Source organism: Sebastes umbrosus, chromosome 2, assembly GCF_015220745.1.
Source record: "Sebastes umbrosus isolate fSebUmb1 chromosome 2, fSebUmb1.pri, whole genome shotgun sequence".
Lineage (NCBI taxonomy): Eukaryota > Metazoa > Chordata > Actinopteri > Perciformes > Sebastidae > Sebastes > Sebastes umbrosus.
In genome coordinates, this window is record NC_051270.1 from 3,710,480 (window position 1) to 3,733,547 (window position 23,068).

A 23,068-nucleotide genomic window follows, 5' to 3' on the forward strand; every position below is an offset into this window, starting at 1 on the left:
GCTGTGATGACTTCCAGCTGTGAACGTGTTTAACGCAGAAACAGGAGGAGTACTACTTAACAGGTAGAGAGGAACCAGGTGCGGGTTTCCTCCATGTGGTGATGAGATGATCAGTGAACTTTATTCATCCTAACTATCACCACTCTCATCCACTGCGCGTGTTAGGACCCTGACTACACCTCCATCATGGCCTCCGCCACCTCGACCCCCGCTGCCGCCGCCTCCACCGGCCGCTCCAGCCGCTCTGCTAGCCGGCGAGGCACCGCAGCCTCCCCCGGCCTGCAGCCCGGATCCTCCAGCTCCACCAGTCCGACCCGCATGCACCGCATCCAGGAGAAAGATGAGCTCCGACACCTCAACGACCGCCTCGCCAACTACATCCAGCGGGTCCAGGAGCTGGAGAGCGAGCGGTCCTCCATCCTGTTCCAGCTGGAGGAGAAGGACGAGTCGAAGAGCCGGGAGATGGGCAGCGTGCGGCGGCTCTACGAGGAGGAGCTGGCCGACGTGAGGAAGTCTCTGGACGGCCTGGCCGGAGAGAGGGCCCGCCTACAGATCGACTACGGCAATCTGTGCGAGGAGTACAGGAAACTGCAACACAGGTCAGGAGTGATTTAGGATGCAACTATGTAGCAACATGCAGGATGCAGCCATGTAGGACCATGCAGGTGAAGGAGCAGCTGATGCACCAGACTCTTAACACAGTATTGCTTTGCTTTAGACAAACACACCTGCACAACACAGATGAGGACATTTCTGTGTCTCTGTGTAATTCAGAGTGAATACGGGCACCTGTTTTTAGTAATATTTCTACTTTTTTAGCTGGTTCACACTAGGGATCGACCGATATGGTTCCTCAGGACCGATACCGATATCAATTATTAGTAATCAAGTAGACCTTTAACCGATATTAGGTCTACGGTACAACGGAGTATTAGGGCCACATTAAGGAAAACAAAATAAATCTAAGATTTCGAGAATAAAGTCATATTCCGAGAAAAAAAGTTGTATTACGAGGATAAAGTCATAATATTAGTATATATAGTAGAAATTTTACGTGTTATTTTCTTTTTTCTCTTAAAGTTATGACTTTTTCTCTTAAAGTTATGACTTTATTCTCGTAATGTTATGACTTTATTCTCGTAAAGTTACGACTTTATTCTCGCAAAGTTATGACTTTATTCTCGTAATATTACAACTTTTTTTCGTGTAATATTATGACTTTATTCTGGAAATCTCAGATTTATTTTCCCTCAATGTGGCCCTAATACTCCGTAGTACATTGTCTCTTTGGCCCTCACTGCATTAGACTTATATGCTATATACTTATAAACTGACTATAGAATATAAACTGTGTTACCTTCATCACAATGCTCAAATGTTTTGCGGCTCCAGACAGATTATTTTTTTTTTATTTATTTTTTTTTGGCCTAAAATGGCTCTTTTAGTAGTAAAGGTTGCTGACCCCTGCTTTAGACGAACACACCTGCACAACACAGATGAGGACATTTCTGTGCTGCTGTGTAATTCGGAGTGAATTCGGGCACCTGTTTTAGTAATATTTTTTCGTCTTAGGGATAGACCGATAGGTTTTTTTTTTCAGGACCCATACCGATATCAATTATTAGTAATCAAGGAGACCTTTAAAGGGACTATTTGTAACTTTCACCTGTGGCCGTTAAGTCAACAAAAGTCATGTTGGGTTTGCGCTTGTGCTCGCTCTACATAGACATGAACGAGCATCTTTCAAAACCACAATATCACTCTATATTTCAGCTGCTTGGTAGTAATGTTAGCTGACCAGACGAAGGTCTCTCCATGAATCAATGCTGATCCTAGTGTTGGCTTTTCTTTTTGGAAAAGAAACATTATCGTCTACGACTGCAGCCGGAGGGAACAGGGTAGACACCGGCACCCAGTCGGAGACGATAACATTTCTCTCTGCGGAGCCCCGTCACTTCACAAGACACGGGAAACCTCTGTTGGTCTGGAGGAGCTGCAGCAGTTATTTCTGCACAAACGTCCACTGAACATTCACTAGATATTCTCAGAGCTAAACTAACTCTTCTGCAGTGTGGAGTGTGCGCACATGAACGTGAGGTGGAGCGAGAACGCGCGTGCGTTGTGAGTGAAGGCAAGCAGGCAGAGGAGCGGTCTGAGCAGCGTAGCCACATGCGAGTGAGCATGGGACACCGACCCGGTAGATTTATACGCTTAAAAAGTTACAAACAGTCCCTTTAACCGATATTTTGAACCGATTTTATCACATTTACAGTAAAAATGAAACTCTTGTTGTCAAAAATAGGAATAAAACTTTGTTGAAATGCCTTAAAGCATATGTTTGATTAAAAGAGAACTTTTCAACATTATCTTAAAATGAAGAGTGAAGTGGAGGTTTCAACGAAGATAAACGATAATTTAAATAAATAAATAAACAATATCTCCCTGAAGTTTTATCCCTCAGTGTTAATAGGCTATTGCCGGTGACGTGTAACCAATCAGATAGTGTTGTGGGCGGGACATTGAGCCAGACTGCACAGTGGAGAGCACTGACCGAGAGAGGAGGCTTCATGAGAGCCGAAGTAGTGCATTTTTAAATGAATGTATTTTAAAAAAAATAACGAGACCGATAATCGTAAACATGCTGAAAAATGGTGCTGAAATTTGGTAGATCTCTAGTTAACACAGCTCCTGTATTTCGAGATGGGGGCCTGAACTTCTTTACACACTTCATCCTTAATAAGAGTTTGGTTGGAAATTTCCACCTGGCCCATTTAGAGAAGTATGTTGTAGTCATTGTTTTGAAATGTGTAAGGTACGTGCCTGTTGTTGGCAAATATGTGGCCTATTTCCTTTTTGTTTTTGTTATGTTGGAAACAAATGGATATGCTAAAAAAAACAAATATATTTGCAAAAAAACAAACCATAAAATAAAAAGACAGCAGGGAAGAGATGAAGTCATAGTTCATTTCAGCAGTCTGACTAAGGGTGTTTTCACATCTAGTCCTTTTTAAACAAACCAAACTCAGTCCTCTTAAAGTGGACCAACAGAAAAGGGACTCGGTTGTTTTTGTGTTCACATTGTCAGTTCATTTGAAAGAGGACTCAGTTGTGTTTCAGCTCTGATGGGGCCTCAGTCTTCTCTCTGTTCACACTATAGTTCTACCTTCATCACTGCTGCTCAATGCTTTCCCTGTCATTGACATTTTTAGGACTTCCACACAGAATACTGTCCAGTTTGTCTAAAAAAAGGAGCATGTGTCTCTTGCATCAGTTTCTCACTTATCAGTATCTATTTTCTATGGCTATGAAAACATCTCCTTCAAACAGTTGTATTTATTTTCAAGTTTCTTGCCAAAAACTACATTTTACAAGATTACACTCGAAAACATCATGATAACATTATAATTTTCACCCAATATTAATTTTTTGAGTTTGAACGCATCATAATGTAACTCAATGGAGCCTCCGTATATTAGCTGGTAGCTTCGTTATTTAGCCATCAGGACTGTACTGCCCATGTACTGCTAACAGCTAACGTTAACTTGCTCTCCTCCTGTTGATTTCAACACAGATTTATTGTTCACAGCGTAGCATTATCAGGGATTGGTGACTAGAAACCATTAATGCCGATCTCCCGATTGCATATTTTTACTGAATATTGGCCGATAACGATCAGTGGCTGATCAAATATGCCATCCCTGACAGCAAGCCTAGAGGGCTAAAATACAATGGCAAAGTGAACCTGGAGAGCATTGTGTTCACAATGCACAGGATAAATGTACTGCAATGTGGGCTTAAATCGAGGTTGAACTGTTTGGAAATGTTAGGTTTGTAACAGATTAAGGTTTAGGCAATCCTAAATTGTTAAACTAAACTGAGAAGAGGTGCTGTGTATGTATGGCGGTGACCAAGGCAGCACTAAACCTACAGATATATGAATGGAGTTTGGTATGAAATGATGATTCTATTGTGCTCATCTGATGTTCTGCCACTTCAGGAACCAGAAGAAAGAGAGCGATCTGGCGAATGCGCTGGCCCAATGGAGGAAAGTCGAGGCGATTCTGAGCGCCAAGGACGCCGAGTTCACCAAGCTGCTGTCTGAGAACAGGAGGCTGGATGAGGACTTAACTGACGTGCAGGGCCAGCTAGAAAACGTATGAACCAAAGCTACATTTACACATGATAGGTGATCTACATACAGGGCTAACTGGAGATGTAATGATCTCCATGTTTGAGGTCTTAAAGCCCCCGTTAGTAGGAATAGAAAATGTCTTAAGTTTAAGTGCAAATTATTACTTTTGCGTCGAGAACATTTACTCCTTAAATTAAATATTGATACAAAACTTTCAATAAGTGGTGTGTAACAATTTCTCCCTGATAAAAGTGTATTTTTAAGTATCTAATGATTGCAGACGTGCCATTTACCCCCTTTTCATACTTGGAACACACCCTACATTTCTTAATGTAGACCACTGAGTGTACCTTCTACAGTTACATATCATATATTGCTGGATTCAGCACAGTCATACCATTCCAGCAAACCCTGATTGGTGTTTCTGTCACCAGGTAGAGGGGGTGCTGGCGGACACGAAGAACCAGCTGAGCTCTGAGATCCTGAGGAGGGTGGACCTGGAGAACCAGGCGCAAACACTCAAAGAGCAGCTGGGACTCCAGAGGAACATCAGTGAGCAGGTAAACCACACAAGTTGACTATAAATTACCAACCTTCCATCTCAACACAGTGACTGCCTTCCCCTGAGAGGAACCCGTTAATATTCTGCATCGCCCCAGGCTCATATGTGCACATTTTATTGATGTTTTGCAGGAGATCTTGGAGGTCCGAAGCCGACACGATAGTCGTCTGGTGGAGTTGGACTCGGGACGACGGAGAGAGTTTGAGAGTAAAATGGCCGAGACGATACAGCAGCTCCGCCAGGACCACGAGTCTCAGCTGCTGCAGTACAAAGAGGAGATCGACAGGACCTTCAGTTCAAAGGTAGAAACAAAGAACTCCGATAATGTCTTTAAAAAGTGTCCAGATTTATTTATTTTGAAGTTTCTGATATTCTATTGAACCCTTTTTGCCCTATAGTTACAGAACGCCCAGCAGGCGGCGTTGGAGAAAAACAACGTTGCGTCAGCTACAAGAGAAGAACTGGAAACCACCAAGCTCCGAGTGGAGAGCCTCAGCTCCCAGCTCCAACAGTACCAGAAAGATGTAAGTGCAGGCCGTAACACAACACACAGACACATCTGCAGGGCCGGCTTAAAGGCAGGGTTGACGATGTTCTCCACTATTTGTTATATTGGTTGAAATGGTCTTTACACCCCGACAGCGATCCATTACTGATGAGCTTTAAAAAGGACCGGAAAAGAGCCGTCATCTGTAGCTGCTGTAATCTTGTAAAAACGTCTACCAATCACTGCCTCGCGGTCCGCTTGGAAAGAACCAATCAGATGCCTCCCTGCTCGTTCTCTACCCTTGGCGTGCACCAGCCTGAACTCAAAGCGTATCACTTGGCGTGTTAATCTCTGGCGTAAACTAATATTCATCTGTTTTTATTTATTTATGCTCCTGCTTGAGTATTTCTTTCTCTTAGTTCTCTCCGTCTCTCACTCACTGAAGGTCCTTTTAGATACAAATTGCACCACTGCGCTCTGAAATCCGTTATTTACAATAGCTTGCACTGCGCCACGACGGCTTTTCACTGCATCGAGCAAAGCCCAACTTGGGCGCTGCGCTGTGTCGCAAGCATAGACTGCTCTCTTCTGCCGGGAAACGACAGTTGGTGTAGCTCTATTGTCGTCCGGGTGGAAACAGTAGGAATTATACACACTGTTCAGTTCCAGAAACAGGTTGAGATAACGAAAAGAAAAAAAAAGTGTGACAATTTGCCATAAATCGGGAGAAATACGGGAGAATTGTGACCCCGGGAGGGGAAAATTGTGAGGGTTGGCAAGTATGCATGACGGCCGTCTAGCCTGCCACCTTCTGGGGGTTGCTGGTCGCCCTCAACAAACAAAAAAATTCACCTCAAATCCAAATTTCGCCTTGGGCACCAAAAGGCCTAGAGCTGGCTCTGCGCATCTGTTAACAAAACAAGGTCAACTGTGTGGAAAATACCTCATAGTCCAAGGCCACAGTCTTCCTAACTCCCATGATACTTATCAGATTATTTTGTGTCCTGCTAACATTTGTCTTGATATTATTCTGTCAGAAAACGGTGCTGGAGGGCCGCTTCCAGGATCTGGAGAGGACTCGGGACGGGGAGCGGGAGGTTTGGAAGCAGAGACTCGGTCAGAAGGAGCAGGAGATGCTGACCATGAGGAGCCAGATGTTCACCCAGCTGGAGGACTACGAGGACCTGCTGGATGTCAAGCTGGCTCTGGACATGGAGATCAACGCCTACAGGAAGATGCTGGAGGTGGAGGAGCAGAGGTACAGTACGGCTGTGATCTATGTGTATAGCATGGATGATACCTGCCTGGCTGCTTTTATTTAAAACCAAAATGTGTTTTTTCTTCAGATTGCAGTTGTCTCCCAGCCCCTCCCAGCACACAGCCGTACCCCGAACACACGAACACAGCAGCCACAAGCTCCGAGGGAAGAAAAGGAAACACGAGGGAGCCTCCGGCAGCTCGCCCGCCTATAAGATGTCCAGTCGTTCAGCAACGCACAGTACCGTGAGCGTAGCCGAGGTCGACATGGACGGGAAGTATGTTCGACTGAAGAACAACTCCGAGGCGGTAAGGCTGGATTGTGGTTTGTTTATTTTGGGGGTTAGGCTTGATTTGTACTTTATAATGTCAAGAATTAGTTTTAGCAAAGACACAACTTGTTATGGTTGTATAATGTTTCCTGAAGCTCTGGAGGAGCTTTGTCAGGTAACACATAGTGATGTCATCAGCGTTATCTCATCTTGAGCATGGACCAAAAATTCGTTTCCCGTCCCTAATTATTTTATTTCCTTGGTTAAAGCATGAATACTTTATATGCATCATTTAACTGCTTCTTGTCCTCATCTGTGTGTTTCCAGGAGCAGCCGCTGGGCGGTTGGGTGGTACGGAGGATGTACCCGGACTCTGGAGAACTCTCCTTCCACATCCCCTCCCCCTGCATCCTGGCTGGTGGGCAGACACTCACAGTGAGTAGTTAACTGTATGTTTCCCACGATTATATACAAAGTCGAGGCGAATAGACGCAAATATATGGCGCGAAATTCATGTGACGCTGTGTCGCGTGAAAGTGAGATTCTCCTCCTGACGTCCTGAGATTCTCCTCCTGTCGTCACTGACGTCCTGACGTTGAATCTTGTAGCTGTCTGTGGTCACCCAGAACTACGATAGCACATCATAGATAGACCAAACTCTGTATATAAATGTATGTGTATGAACCACAGACTGTATGGTAGAAACAACAACGTCGCTGCCTTATTTTATGCCTAGATGACTTTATCTTGAGTGTTGATGGAGCAGCTACATATCCTGGCACTGATTGATCCGAACTCCATTCAGAAAACAAGCATTTTAAGAGTTGTTTGCTTGTTGTCTTGCGGACAGACCTGACAAAGAATGAATTCAGACTTTTTACAAATCATCATCATGTAGTTATTTCAGCGTCTTTTTGATCTGTTTACTGCAATGAAATCTGTTTATTTGGGTTCATACCGCAATAGCAACGTGTGCAATGGCAAATTAACACAAATGATGCCGGCGGTCCAACTAGCGTGAGTAAAGCAAGGTGAAAATTCGCTTCGCTCTTGGTGTGAATGCAACAATGGGGGGGGGGGGGGACAATTCAGATTTGTTGAGCATTTTAATAGGGGCCCTCCCAAGTAGGTGAAATATATAATTAACAAAAGTGTGTGTGTGTGTGTGGTGTCAGATCTGGGCAGCAGGTTCTGAGACGGAGGCTGATTCTGGGGACCTGGTTCTGCAGGGCCACAGGAGCTGGGGCCCTGTCACTGATATACGGGTGGTTCTTATGAACCCCAACCATGAGGTGAGTGGAGCAGTGTGTACCGGTGCATACTGGGAGATGCAGTTTCAGCTTCAATCACTGCAGTCAAAGTCCTTTAAAAGTATCTTGGTCTACCCCTCATTATGAAGTGATCTACTCTGAGTCATGAGATGATACTGTATGTGTCAGGATGAAGTGGTGTTTATTCAGAATGCCTAGTGCGAATCCTTTTTGTCTCGGCTATCTTGCGATGTTGGATGTAACTCACCACAGGAGTCATGTGATACGTTCTCAGGAAATAGCGGAGCGCAGGGTGTGTATGCAGGACCGAGGTGACGAGGAAACCGAACTAGACTTTGATGAAGAGTACGTGGCAGGCAGCGACATCCAGCACTTTCGGAGACAGGTAAACACGCTGGCTCATAAACAACCAGTAGTTCTATCACCTCAGTGTGCTCTTACAGATACAAGCACAAATGCTTCAGTATTATGAAACTTGATGTCACTTTTCCCCCCACCTGCCTACACTGAAGCCAAAGAGGAAGAAGAAGAAGTGTTGTTCAGTCTCTTGAGCGCGGAGCAGACGGCGTGCTGTACAGGAGGAGGTGAGGAGGGCGGCGCTGCCCTCTTGCTCGTCCGCTCGTACCCGCTGTGCTCCGCTCTGTGTGCTGGTCACAACATGCATGGCTTGTTTCATACGTGTTTCATACGTGTTGGATTCGCTGCTGCCTGTTGTGTTTTATTCATCAACATGCCAAACATCATCACAAAGCAAGTTCAGTTCTGTTTGTCTCTCTTTGGGTTACCTGGCTCCATTGAGTCTAAAGCTCCAAGAGCGAAGCGACTGTAGTTCAACAAACCATCTGTTTACCTGGATTAGGCCATAGTTAATCATGATTTATCTCAAATTAATCACACATTTATCCGTTCAAAATGTACCTTAAAGGGAGATTTGTCAAGTATTTAATACTCTTATCAACATGGGAGTGGGGAAATATGCTGCTTTATGCAAATGTATGTATATATTTATTATTGTAAATCAATTAACAACACAAAACAATGACAGATATTGTCCAGAAACCCTCACAGGTACTGCATTTAGCATAAAACAATATGCTCAAATCATAACATGGCAAACTGCAGCCCAACAGGCAACAACAGCTGTCAGTGTGTCAGTGTGCTGACTTGACTATGACTTGCCCCAAACTGCATGTGATTATCATAAAGTGGGCATGTCTGTAAAGGGGAGACTCGTGGGTACCCATAGAACCCATTTACATTCACACATCTGGAGGTCAGAGGTCAAGGAACCCTTTTGAAAATGGAAATGACAGTTTTTCCTCGCCAAAGTTTTGCACAAGTTTGGAGCTGTATTTAGCCTCCTTCGTGACAAGCTAGTCTGACATGGTTGGTACCGATGGATTCATTACGTTTTTTTCTAGTTTCATATGATAACAGTATCTTTAGCTCTAGCTTTAAAACTGAGCCCGATACAACCTAAAAAACGCAAGTTGTGGCATTAAAAAGAATTTGAGTTAACGCGTTATTCTAGCGTCAACTTCATTTGGTACATACACAAAGGAAGTAGCAATGCTAATGCATTAACATACCGTACTAATGATGCATTCTCAAAAGCTAAAATGAACTTACTCTGCTTGTTCTTCAATAGAAAGATCCACGAAGGCAGCTGTTTGTTGCCCACCAGTAACCCCCTCACCCCCTCCAGACTCATGTGCCATGCCTTCCTCTAACTGTGCTGCCTGTATGAGACCAGCATGTTTCCCATGATGCTAATTGATTAAATATATGTGTGTGTATATATAACGCCGCTGTGCTCGTTTATTATTTCAGGATCTGTCTAAGGAGGAGGGGAGCTGTGCCGTCATGTGATTTGCTGCCTGGAAAACCTGGACCGGCTCTGGCCTCGAGTCTGGTTCCAGTTGTTTTCTCCTACAACGAACTCCACTCTGAGAAACTACAGTAGGACTTTGACACATTAGTCAGACGCCTTAGAGCAACAGCATCGACCTCAGTATTCCTCACTCGTCTCATGGCTCTTAACTGCACAAGATGATTATGAGCTTTGCCTTGAATTGATCTCATTTTAAATGTGTGTGTGATATAAAACTTAATAAAGCATAATAAATTCATTATGGTAGAGACACCAGTATTGAAGACTGTTTATTACAATATATGCAATTAGTAGAGTTTGGCGGGAAAAGCTGTGTGCATGAAGGTGCTCCCAGTTCACTGACTCACACTTAATAAACTAAATCAACAGAAGAGTTAAAGGGTTGGATCACCCGAATACCCAACAAGAAATATAATTTGTACAATTTATTTTTCCTTCTAGTGGTATGTAGGGTAGCACTTCATTTTACAGGTCCGCAAATTTCATGGTAATTAGGTTAATTATCACCTATTTGAAATTGCTGCCAAATTACCCCAATATTTACCTAAATAATTACTTTATTAAAAACATTATTTAATAATTATATTCTGCTATTTCCCAAGAGCTGGTAATTTATTTAATACATTTCCAGGAAAAGAATACAAAGTTAATTGATGTGCTTTATTTCTTTGTATGCTGATAAATAGATGATAATTAGTAAATAACTTCTTTGAAATTTCTTTAAACCTGTAAAATGAAGTGTTACCGTATGTAGCCATGCAGATGGTTTTAGTTTTATTTGTCCTGCTCACAGCATTGGAAAAAACATCCATGTGGCAGGAATAATGAGCAGAGTCTTAATGAATTGTTTGTGTGTGAACAGCTGATGAACTGTCACATGGATGACGTGCCGGAGCTTAAGCATTTCTCACTTTAGTTCTTCTCTGTAAAGTTGCAACAGATTGTCCACGAGGAGGAAAAATAACATCCGATTAGTCCAGAACGCTTCATTGTCTTCAGGAAATGATACCGATTGTCACCGTGGACTCTAAAAAAAATACTGAACATGTCCACAGTTGCCAGAATGCCTCTTCTGATTTGGAGACGGTGTCACAAGATGTTCGTCTTCATCGCATTAAAACAGACTCAAAGGTTGTCAGAAGTCTTTAGATTTGCTCCTTTGACGGCCAGTAAAATGTTCCAGAGGCTGGTGTAACAGTCCTCCAGCTCTTGAAGGAGTGTAGCTACTCATAACGTAATAACTGCACATAATGTAGTCATTTAAATGTAATTAAAGCTCATGATGTAATAAAACCATGAGCACATAATGTTATAACAGTTTTGTTCATAACTTAAGTTATTACATTATGAGAACATTATTATATAATAAACTTATAAGCAAAAAAAAGTTGAATAATGTAATAATAAAGAGTACTCTCCTTGTCTCTTAAAGCCTTATAGGAAACCTTATAGTTTTAAATGACAAAAGTAGATGATTTAAAGCAACTGGACAAGAGGACATTTTCATCAATTAATTTATAACTTTTTTATAAATTTATACCTGGTTAGAAGTGCTTCTGTGCTTTAAGAGACAAGGAGTGTACTCTTTTTTTTTTTAATTTTTTTTTTTTTTTATATTCAATTATTACATTATGCGCTGAATTTATTATCATTCAGCTTTTTTTTGCTAAGTTTATAATGTAATGTTCTCAATGTAATAACTTATTACATTATGAACAAAACTGTTATTACGTTATGCACTGAATGTTTTATTACATTAAGAGCTTTTATTACATTTAAATTATTACATTATGCACAGTTATTATGCTATGATATGGCTTCATATCTGTTGCCATGTCAGGACTGGGACACTCTGTTCTCCTCTTCCCTTTCTATATATATTTATATATATATATATTTATATATGAGGTATGTTCAGTGTTGTAGACCGGAGTCTCTACACCATTGTCTCTTTGTTGGTGGTCTTGCTGAGGGTGTTTATGGACGGGGTCTGTTGGTTAAAAGCAGTGTTGGCAGGTGAGGGAACCTGCAGTCTCACTCTCTGGTCGGTCTTCTTCCACGTCTTGAACAGATGTGTGTGGTAGCGCACAGATACCTGAGAAACAAATACGCATCATATTTCAGTACAGCTGGTAAAGGTCAAGTATGGAAGCTCATAGGGGACTTCATTAAAAATGATAAGGTAAACTTGAAAATGTAATTCCACAATATCATAATTTTCCACATATGTATGTGCTTTTTTAGTAAAACATAAAATGAAAATGCAATAAGCAACCAAATCAAATGAATTTGTAATGTGAAAGGGGCTGCAGAGAATTAACTCTGACAAGTCTAGACCCTGAACACACCATGGTCCAGAAGACGTATATGGTGAAGAGAGCCAGCGTGAGGACCAGCAGCCCCAGGGCCTCCATGCCGTTGGTGTGGTAGAGGTCCATGGCTCCCTGGACACACAGCCATCCTGACAGGCTGGCCAGAGGCGTGATGAAGAGGAAACACACGGCGTCGCCACACAGCGTCCTCCTCTGCTGCTGCATGGATGGAGAACACAACCACTGGGAGGAGGAAGAGGAAGGGGAAGACCGGTAAATAAAGATTTAACTATGTGTACCATATGTAGAGATAAAACACCTGGGGTGGAAAGTATGGCATCTGGCCAGCAGGTGGAGCTAAATGCTTGGATCCTGTGAACTGTTGCATGCAGTTAGTAGTAGTAGTAAGTAAATAGTATTAAAAGCCACAATATGTAGCTGTGTTCCACTATAATGTTATATCAGACAAATTTTCAATCAGTTTAGTTTTCAATGGCATGATTGTCCATAGTTAATCATGATTAATTGCACATTTATCTGATCAAAATGAACCTCAAAGGGATATTTGTCAGGTATTTAATCCTCTTATCAACATGGGAGTGGGCAAATATGCTGCTTTATACAAACGTATGTATATATTTATTATTAAAAATCAATTAACGCAAAACAATGACAAGTATTGTCCAGAAACCCTCACAGGTACTGCATTTAGCATAAAAAAATATGCTCAAATCATAACATGGCAAACTGCAGCCCAACAGGCAACAACAGAATAGAACCCATTTTCATTCACATATGTTGAGGACAGAGGTCAAGGGACCCCTTTGAAAATGGCCATGCCAGTTTTTTCTCGCCAAAATTTTGCATTGGTTTGGAGCGTTATTTAACCTCCTTCATGACAAGCTAGTATGACATGGTTGGTACCAGTGGATTCGTTTATAGTTTATATATTTATAGTTTCATATGATACCAGTATCTTCATTCTAGCTTAAAAACTGAGCCCACTACAACCTAAAAATTGTATGATTATCGCGTTAACTTTGACAGCCCTAATATATATATATATATATATATATATATATATATATATATGGTCCCTAACTATGATGTTAGAAATACTGACATGAGTCCAATGGTTTTATGGTTTTGTGTGATGACCAATCTTAAATGCCCGTCATTGTCTAAAAGGTTTTTAAAAAATCAATCATTCTGGCTGATTGGACTCATGCTCAAGTTGAAGGTGGGCGGAAGTGAGGTCACCAGACCCGTGTATTAATAAGGATGATAAAGTCCCCACCCAAACAGCTGCAACAAAGCAAAGTCTGCACACACCCACACAGACATAGGAAGACGTCTAATCAGCCAAAATAGTGATATCACTACATAGACTTAGATAGAGATGTCTAACACCTCCAGAACATTCAACTGTACTACATTACTAACATAAAGCCATGTGTTTCTGTGCATGTGCGCGCATGTGTCTAGCATTGCCTGACAGCAAGCTTATGTCGTTCACTGTGTAGCTTAACCTGGTGGAGAACGTGGTGCTTAATCAGCAGATTACTGGCTGTGACCACACATGCAGCAGGAAGACGAGGAAGGCCACTAATACACTCTCCTGCACTGTGCTCTGCAGAGCAGCGAGGAGGAGGAAACACCATCTAATCTGGCTCTCAGGCTAAGTGGCTTTAGGGGGGGTACAAGCGGTCCAGCTAACAGCAGCAGGTCCTCCAACGTGAAGGCAGCGACTGGCTGCAGGAGGCTCCTCCCACACTGACTGGGACGTCTGCTGTCTCATTGGGAATAAAAGAGCAGGCCTACTAGACATCCGGTTTCTCACGTTTTATCATCGGTTGAATGTACATTCGAATTTCTATGACAGAGTATTAGGGCCACATTGAGGGGGAAAAATAAATGAGATTTCAAGAATAAAGTCATAATATTACAAGAATAAAGTCAGAAGTTTACGACAAAAAAGTCATAGTATTATGAGAATAAAGTCATAATATTAAAAGGTAGTGATTTTACGTGTTATTTTAGAGGGGAAATAGAGCAGCCTGTGTGAAAATGAGGAACGTGGAGCATCTTGAGAAGTTATACTTTAGTTTAGGTTTCACAAATCACAAAATTCTTCATCTTTTGGCACATCAGCACCACATTATCATCAGTATCAGGACCTTGAAAAGATTGTGCAAGAAACTGCGTTAATTCTGAAGAAAGAACCACACGGACCTGATGGGGAAACTGACTCTTTTGTGGAGGAGGAAATTACTTTTTTCTCTTAAAGTTATTACTTTATTCTCATTAAATTACAACTTTTTTCTCATGAAGTTATGACTTTATTCTCGTAATATTACGTTTTTCTTTCTTTTGAAATAGTATGACTTTATTCTCATTAAATTCTGACTTTTTTCTCGTAATATTAGATTTTCTTTTCCCTTGATGTGGCCCTAATACTCTGTCGTAGTATTTCAGTGGGGCTTATTATCACATTAAAGAAATAGTTATATTTATATTTCGGAAAATACGCTTATTTTCTTTCTCTCTTTTTTGAGAGTGAGATGAGATGACTGAAATCAACCTCACGTCTGTTAGAGGAGTCTTTTTGAACTTTTGAACTGAACAGAGCCAGTTAGCTCTCTCCCTCCCTTTGCTTCGAGTCATTTAGCTAAGCTAAATTAACAACATCCCGACTGTAGCTCTGATCTTAACTCCCCGACATGATACTGAACAATCTTCTAATCTCACTCAAAGAAAAGAAATCACACAAAGAAAGCAAATAATGTTGTCTCCCCAAAATGTTGAGCTATTCCTTTAACTGACTAAAAAGTAGACTTAAAGCTGCAGTGGGTAGAAATGGAGCAAATATGATTAAAAAAAAAGTAATTTTTATGAAACGGTTTAAGAACTGAATGCTGAGAAGCAGTGAGTGTCAATAAATGACGATAATCTTAAGGGCCTACCTCAGTAAGAGGTTTTGGCAGGCGCTCCAGTGCATACTGGTGGTGGCAGAGTTCACAGTGGCTGCTGTTGGAGGCGGTGAGCCAGTGCTCCAGGCAGGCCCGGTGCACCATGGCCAGGCTCCCAGAGCACTCGCAGGGGGACAGCAGCTCCCCTGAGGCGCTGCCTTCGTGGCAGATCCGACAAAACGGCTCGTCGCTGCACAGACTAGCACACAGAGAGAGACAACAGTCATGTCAGAGGATAAAGGAGTGTATGTGAGGATGTCTGCTGTAACATTTCCCTAAGTGTTGTGAACTTGTGATAGGAGATAGGAGGAGAGCACCGTTTGTGTCCCGTGTGAAACCAAGTCAACGTTGACTTATTTTACTTTACTGTTGTTACGTAACTTCTGTACTTAACTAATGCCAGTTACAAAACAAACATAACTTATTTTAACCCAAACCATGATGTTTTCCTAAACATAACCAAGACATTTTGTTGCCTCAACATAACCAAATAGTTGTGTTGCCTTACCAAACCAAAAAGTTGTGTTGTCTAAACTTAAGCAAGTAGTTTTGTTACCTTGACCTAACCAAGAAGTTTGTTGCCTAAACTTAACCAAAATGTTTTGTGCCTAAACCTAACCAAGATATTTTGTTGTCTGAACCTAACAAAGACGATTATTTTGCCTAACCTCACCAGAGGATGCAGAAGAGAGATGAGACTTGGGTGTTACCTGTCTGTGATTGCTGCACACTCCTCAGTGGCCGTGTCCGTGCGATAGAGCGTTACTTCCTGGTTGCAGCTGTTGAGTTCCTCCTCCAACCCGTGTTCAGGCATTAACTTGACCTCCCCCGCAGGGCTGGACACCCACGGGACCAGGATTTCCTCTGCTGTCATGTCTGCTTTATAAGGGGCCATTCACTCATGTCAGGAGCATCACATCTGTTAGCAGAGACATAGACAGATGCAGACAGGTCAGAACTCAAGAGATACTAATACTTTTATCATACCCATTGCCAACCCTCTGATTTTCCCGGGAGACTCCCGTTTTTCATCGCCCTCTCCCGGTTTCCTCCCGGGGTCACAAAAGAGAAAGAAATACTCAAGCAGGAGCAAAAACTTAATGAATGAATGAAAACCGATGAATAGCCTATTAGTTTATACCAGAGATTCACTCAAGTTAACGCCAGAGGGGCAAATTACGTTGCGTTGCGGTGCGGTGCCATGCGGTGCGGTGCCATGCGGTGCGGTGCCATGCGGTGCCGTGCGGTGCGGTGCCATGCGGTGCGATGCCATGCAGTGCGATGCGATGCGGTGCAATGCTATGCGGTGCGATGTGGTGCAATGCGATGCGTTGTGCTCAGGTGCGTTGCGCTCAGGTGCGTTGCGTTGCTTTGCTTTGCGTTGCGTTGCGTTGCTTTGCGGTGCGGTGCGTTGCGGTGTGGTGCGATGCGTTGGCTAAGGTGCGTTGCCTTGCGGTGCGGTGACGGTCTACAGGTACAGAGCAGGAGGGAGAGGAGGAGATAAAGAGAGAGGAGTGCGGTGCGCGAATAGCAGAAAAGATGAGTGACACTCAGAAACGAAGCAGCATGTAAAGTTATGGTATTTTGGAAATTACAAGGTTTAGTATAATTATATTGAATAATTTAAGTGATATATGTGCACACATACTAATCATTAAGGTCAAAACAGCTAAAGCTAAATTTGGCTGAATTATAAAAGGCAGAAGTGGTAAAATGAAGAGCCGAGTTTGGAAGCAGAACGAGCCGGCTCTTCTCTTCTTGGTGAGCTGAGCCAAATGATCCGGCTCACTAAAAAGAGCGATGATGGGAACATCACTACATATTACAGACTGGGGCTGCAGGTGATGCAGGTAACAACACGGAAGTGCCTTAGCCAATCAGAGTGCAGGTCTACCGCACCGTAGGCAGACTAGACAGTGAACGTTACTCTAACGTTAGAGCTACTGTCGGTAGAGGAAGCTGCTGCTGAACGGTAAAAATATAACTCGCATAAAGCTGTAAACACAATATAACGTTATCAAATCAGCATGGTAACAGTCTGTACTCTGTTATGAGCTCGTAGATGTGTGTTTGTGTGAGTATCTGCTCACTGAAAGCTGCTGATCGATACAGTATTGACAATAAACAAGACTAGAAAATTGCACAAGTGGAAAATGATATTGCACAGTGAGAATGAATGAATGAATGAATGTAATTCCACCTGAAAATATCAGGTTTTGTCAGTTTTTGGTGTGTAAGTGTAAGAGCTCTACTGGGAGAAGTGCTGGTTGTGGTCTACTGGGACCACAGATCTGTGATATTCTGTATTTAGAGCCAGTAAAGGCTGTTGGGGATGACTATAAACAATGAAAAATATATATATTACCATTTAATCAATTTATATCTATATAATATATAATATAATGTATATTTTCTAGTAAGTATATCATGTGTATATAACATACATGTATAATAAATTGTAATTGTTTTATTCATCTTAAGTGTATAAACCAATCCTTTGGTCAATAATTGTATTGTATTGTAGTGTGATATAATATAATAATGGTAGGAGGGGTAATATTAGTGTTCTGTGTCACTTCGGGTTAGTGGTATTGGTTGAACCAGTAAAGATCTGAACCACTTCATGAACCAGTCACGTGATATGGCCAGGCAGCGAGGCTTCGGACGTCATCAATGACGTCATTGGTCTAAAACGATACAAGCCTCGATACACGCATCGCGGAAAACTTCCTGGATTACTCGACACACGCTCCGAAGCCTCGGCACAACACGTAACATCACTAGTGAACAGTGCAATTAGCTAGCTAACTGTTAGATAAGATAAGATAGAACTTTATTAATCCCGAAGGAAATTCTTGTGCCAGAGATTGCTCAGAAATACGACAAAATTACAACAAGTTCAAGTGTATAAAATAAAAAAAGTACTATTTCTAGCACCAGTGCCTAGTAGAATAACAATTAAGTAAGATACATTTAGTAAAATGAGTAAATAAGATAAGTAAAATAAAAAAGGTAAAGTAAGCTAAAAATCTGAAAAAGAAGTAATATTGCAAATGTTGGACATTAATATTGCACACAATGAACAGTGATATTGTACATGAGAATGTAAAAGTAGTATTGCACATGATATTGATATAATTTTTGTTCTCAGTGTTTTCAGCTGTCCTTCCTGCAGGAGGGGGAGGAGTTATATAGTCTGATGGTCACTGGTAGGAAAGACCTCCTGTGGCGTTCTGTGGTGCACCTCGGTGATCTCAGTCTACGGCTGAAGGTGCTCTGATGAGAGGCGTTGCCCCTGATGCTAAGTAGTTTCCTCAGCATCCTCCTCTCCGACACCTCCACCTCCACCAAAGACTCCAGCTCAACTCCCAGGACAGAACCTGCTTTCCTGATGAGCTTGTTGAGTCTGTTAGCGTCAGCTGCCTTCACCCCGCTGCCCCAGCACACTACAGCATAGAAGATGACGCTGGCCACCACCGAGTCATAAAACACTGACAGCAAGAGGGTCATGACTTCTTAACTTACTATACTATGACTTTTTTTTTTACATACTATACTATGACTTTTTTTTCGATATACTATAATGTGACTTTTTTTTCTATGTACTATACTATGACATTTTCTTCGACATATAGTATGACTTTTTATTTACATACAATACTGTGACTTTTTTCTACTCTTTTTCTTCAACATACTATACTATGATGTTTTTTCGACATACTGTACTATGACTTGTTTTCAACATACTATATCATGACCTTTTATGAAATTTTTTCTGACATACTAGACTACGACTTTTTTTTCTCGACATATTATACTACGACCTTTTTTTTACATACAATACTATGACTTTTACGACTTTTCAACATTAATGCGATTAAAATTCCAATAAACTTTCTAAATTCCATTGTTTGTAATGCAGCAGCCTGTATTATCTTCACTTATTTCTACTGAAAATTGACTGGAATGTTCTCACTTCTTTAAGAAAATTAGATTTTTAGGACTCATAATAGCCAGAAATTACTTGATAAAATTGAATTTTACAAGATAGATTTGAACTGTCTCTTACCTGTATCTAATGCAACAGACAGGTGACTCCCACTCATAACATTTGTACTAGTGCTTGTACAAAAGACAGTAGTGTAGCACAGATTTGGCTCAGGTCTACATGCAGCTCACCCTGTTCAAAACCATCTGCATGATATCAAACTCTGTTCATGACAAGCTGCTGTTCACCACAAACACAGAAGCCCAAGCAGTGACACGTGAAACACAACACACACACAGAGCACATACATTACAGTAAGAGCTAATGACAGCTAAGCCAATAGGCTTCAAACAACACCTTTTACAGTATAAAGTAAGAAGTTAACTTCTAACAGTAGTCTTACCAACAGCTGGATATATCCACAAACCCTCTGTGGTGTGTGCTCCCATAAAGTGAAATCAACCTTCTCCCTCTCTGTTTACCAGGGTGTATGTGTGGAAGCTTCTCCTCCTATAAAGCCTGCCAGCAGATTAGTGTGGCTGACGGACGGCGGTGAGAATAGTGAGGGATTAGACGGAGGGGAAGGTAAGGGCCACGCCAGACAAATGGAAAGCACATCAGAGTGAGTTACACCGAGCGAGAGCAGCACCTCACCACATCCCCCCTTAATCCTGTTAGGGGGCTACCAGAGCGAGCCTTTCACTGGCCTCCCAGCTCCTATGGTAATGTAGGCTGCTGGAGGCCGAGGAGGAAGGACATGAGACTGTGTTGTTGTTTGGTTTTTTGACAGGTATGTCTGTGGAGGGGAGAAATCCTCATTCATTGATTTATACAACAATCCGTAGTCTTGCTGAGATGGAAATCTGATGGCAAGTGTGGACAAACAGAAAGATGTCCCCCTTAAGAAATGAATTCAATGTAATTTTTGCTTGTTTGTAAAGCAGCCAGTGCACTTTATTGTTTTACGGGCCTTCACTTCCACTCAGATCCTCCACTGCAGATTCATTAGACGATCAGAACTATAGTCATAAACCTCATTTGTGTCAGACTGTGTTGTGGCATCATTTCCACCATCGTTGATTTTCTAACCTTCATCTTTGTATATTAGTTTCCTGTCTTGTTTTGTAGATTTTCAAACCCTGGACGTTGTCCTCCCCCCTGGGTTTCCTCTTGAAAGTGTTGATCTCTGTGAGGCTGGCTTATGTGTTATTATATATAGGCCCTCTCTCCATTTCTGAGAGAGAACAGGGCTGGTTCCACTATGTTATCCATTGTGAATACCATATATAAAGTCATAGTATAGCATGTTGAAAAATGTAATGAAAAAAAGTCATAGTATTGCATGTCATAAGATTTCATAGGAAAAAGTCATTGTATATGTCGAAAAATTGCATGAGAAAAAGTCATAGTATAGTGTGTCGAAAAATTTCATGAAAGAAAGTCATAGTATAATATGTTGAAAGATTTCATGAAAAAAAGTCATAGTATAGCATTTCGAAAAATTTCAGGAAAAAAAGTCGTAGTGTAATATGTTGAAAAATTTCATGAAAAAAGTCATAGTATAGCATTTCGGAAAATTTCATGAAAAAAAGTCATAGTATAATATGTTGCAAGATTTCATGAAAAAAAGTCATAGTATAATATGTCGAAAAATTTCATGAAAAAAAGTCAGTGTAATATGTTGAAAAATTTCATGAAAAAAGTCATAGTATAGCATTTTGAAAAAATTCATGAAAAAAAGTCATAGTAAAGCATTTCGGAAAATTTCATGAAAAAAAGTCATGGTGTAATATGTTGAAAAATTTCATGAAAAAAAGTCAGTGTAATATGTTGAAAAATTTCATGAAAAAAGTCATAGTATAGCATTTCGGAAAATTTCATGAAAAAAAGTCATAGTGTAAAATGTTGAAAAATTTCATGAAAAAAGTCATAGTATAGCATTTCGGAAAATTTCATGAAAAAAAGTCACAGTAAAGCATTTCGGAAAATTTCATGAAAAAAAGTCATAGTGTAATATGTTGAAAAATTTCATGAAAAAAGTCATAGTATAGCATGTTGAAAAATTTCATGAAAAAAAGTCATAGTATAGCATTTCGGAAAATTTCATGAAAAAAGTCATAGTATAGCATTTTGGAAAATTTCATGAAAAAAAGTCATAGTGTAATATGTTGAAAAATTTCATGAAAAAAGTCATAGTATAGCATTTCGAAAAAATTCATGAAAAAAAGTCATAGTAAAGCATTTCGGAAAATTTCATGAAAAAAAGTCATGGTGTAATATGTTGAAAAATTTCATGAAAAAAGTCATAGTATAGCATTTCGGAAAATTTCATGAAAAAAAGTCATAGTGTAAAATGTTGAAAAATTTCATGAAAAAAGTCATAGTATAGCATTTCGGAAAATTTCATGAAAAAAAGTCATAGTAAAGCATTTCGGAAAATTTCATGATAAAAAGTCATAGTGTAATATGTTGAAAAATTTCATGAAAAAAGTCATAGTATAGAATTTCGAAAAATTTCATGAAAAAAAGTCATAGTAAAGCATTTCGGAAAATTTCATGAAAAAAAGTCATAGTATAGCATTTCGAAAAATTTCATGAAAAAAAAGTCATATTATAATATGTTGAAAGATTTCATGAAAAAAAGTCATAGTATAATATGTTGAAAAATTTCATGAAAAAAGTCATAGTATAGCATTTCGAAAAATTTCAAGAAAAAAAGTCATAGTATAGCATTTCGGAAAATTTCATGAAAAAAAGTCATAGTAAAGCATTTCAGAAAATTTCATGAAAAAAAGTCATGGTGTAATATGTTGAAAAATTTCATGAAAAAAGTCAGTGTAATATGTTGAAAAATTTCATGAAAAAAGTCATAGTATAGCATGTTGAAAAATTTCATGAAAAAAAGTCATAGTATAGCATTTCGGAAAATTTCATGAAAAAAAGTCATAGTATAGCATTTTGGAAAATTTCATGAAAAAAAGTCATAGTATAGCATTTCGAAAAAATTCATGAAAAAAAGTCATAGTAAAGCATTTCGGAAAATTTCATGAAAAAAATTCATGGTGTAATATGTTGAAAAATTTCATGAAAAAAGTCATAGTATAGCATTTCGGAAAATTTCATGAAAAAAAGTCATAGTGTAATATGTTGAAAAATTTCATGAAAAAAGTCATAGTATAGCATTTCGAAAAATTTCATGAAAAAAAGTCATAGTAAAGCATTTCGGAAAATTTCATGAAAAAAAGTCATGGTGTAATATGTTGAAAGATTTCATGAAAAAAAGTCATAGTATAATATGTCGAAAAATTTCATGAAAAAAGTCATAGTATAGCATTTCGAAAAATTTCATGAAAAAAAAGTCATATTATAATATGTTGAAAGATTTCATGAAAAAAAGTCATAGTATAATATGTTGAAAAATTTCATGAAAAAAGTCATAGTATAGCATTTCGAAAAATTTCATGAAAAAAAGTCATAGTATAGCATTTCGGAAAATTTCATGAAAAAAAGTCATTGTGTAATATGTTGAAAAATTTCATGAAAAAAGTCATAGTATAGCATGTTGAAAAATTTCATGAAAAAAAGTCATAGTATAGCATTTCGGAAAATTTCATGAAAAAAAGTCATAGTATAGCATTTTGGAAAATTTCATGAAAAAAAGTCATAGTGTAATATGTTGAAAAATTTCATGAAAAAAGTCATAGTATAGCATTTCGAAAAAATTCATTAAAAAAAGTCATAGTAAAGCATTTCGGAAAATTTCATGAAAAAAAGTCATGGTGTAATATGTTGAAAAATTTCATGAAAAAAGTCATAGTATAGCATTTCGAAAAATTTCATGAAAAAAAGTCATGGTGTAATATGTTGAAAAATTTCATGAAAAAAGTCATAGTATAGCATTTCGGAAAATTTCATGAAAAAAAGTCA

General features: G+C 39.9%; 2 protein-coding genes across 3 annotated transcripts; one reads left to right on the forward strand and one right to left on the reverse strand.

Annotated features, from left to right (window-relative positions):
• On the forward strand, positions 1 to 10,124 carry lmnl3 (lamin L3). Of its 2 annotated transcripts, XM_037758327.1 has the most exons (12): positions 187 to 599; positions 3,998 to 4,154; positions 4,567 to 4,692; positions 4,826 to 4,996; positions 5,093 to 5,218; positions 6,219 to 6,439; positions 6,528 to 6,747; positions 7,038 to 7,145; positions 7,886 to 8,002; positions 8,256 to 8,366; positions 8,494 to 8,565; positions 9,812 to 10,124. In XM_037758327.1, the coding sequence occupies exons 1-11, from the start codon at positions 187 to 189 to the stop codon at positions 8,530 to 8,532; spliced, it is 1,809 nt and encodes a 602-aa protein (XP_037614255.1). In that variant the 3' UTR covers positions 8,533 to 8,565; positions 9,812 to 10,124. The 2 variants fall into 2 exon arrangements, with proteins under 2 accessions (XP_037614246.1, XP_037614255.1); XM_037758318.1 differs by lacking the exon at positions 8,494 to 8,565 and having other exon boundaries at positions 1 to 599.
• Positions 10,125 to 10,539: 415 nt separating this feature from the next.
• On the reverse strand, positions 10,540 to 19,659 carry zgc:158785 (uncharacterized protein LOC791214 homolog). Its single transcript, XM_037791653.1, has 5 exons — positions 19,545 to 19,659; positions 15,864 to 16,072; positions 15,148 to 15,352; positions 12,221 to 12,427; positions 10,540 to 11,967 (listed from the first exon to the last, which is right to left on the reverse strand). Exons 2-5 carry the CDS (start codon positions 16,046 to 16,048, stop codon positions 11,809 to 11,811), a joined length of 756 nt encoding a protein of 251 aa, XP_037647581.1. The 5' UTR covers positions 16,049 to 16,072; positions 19,545 to 19,659; the 3' UTR covers positions 10,540 to 11,808.
• Between the last annotated feature and the right edge of the window lie 3,409 nt (positions 19,660 to 23,068).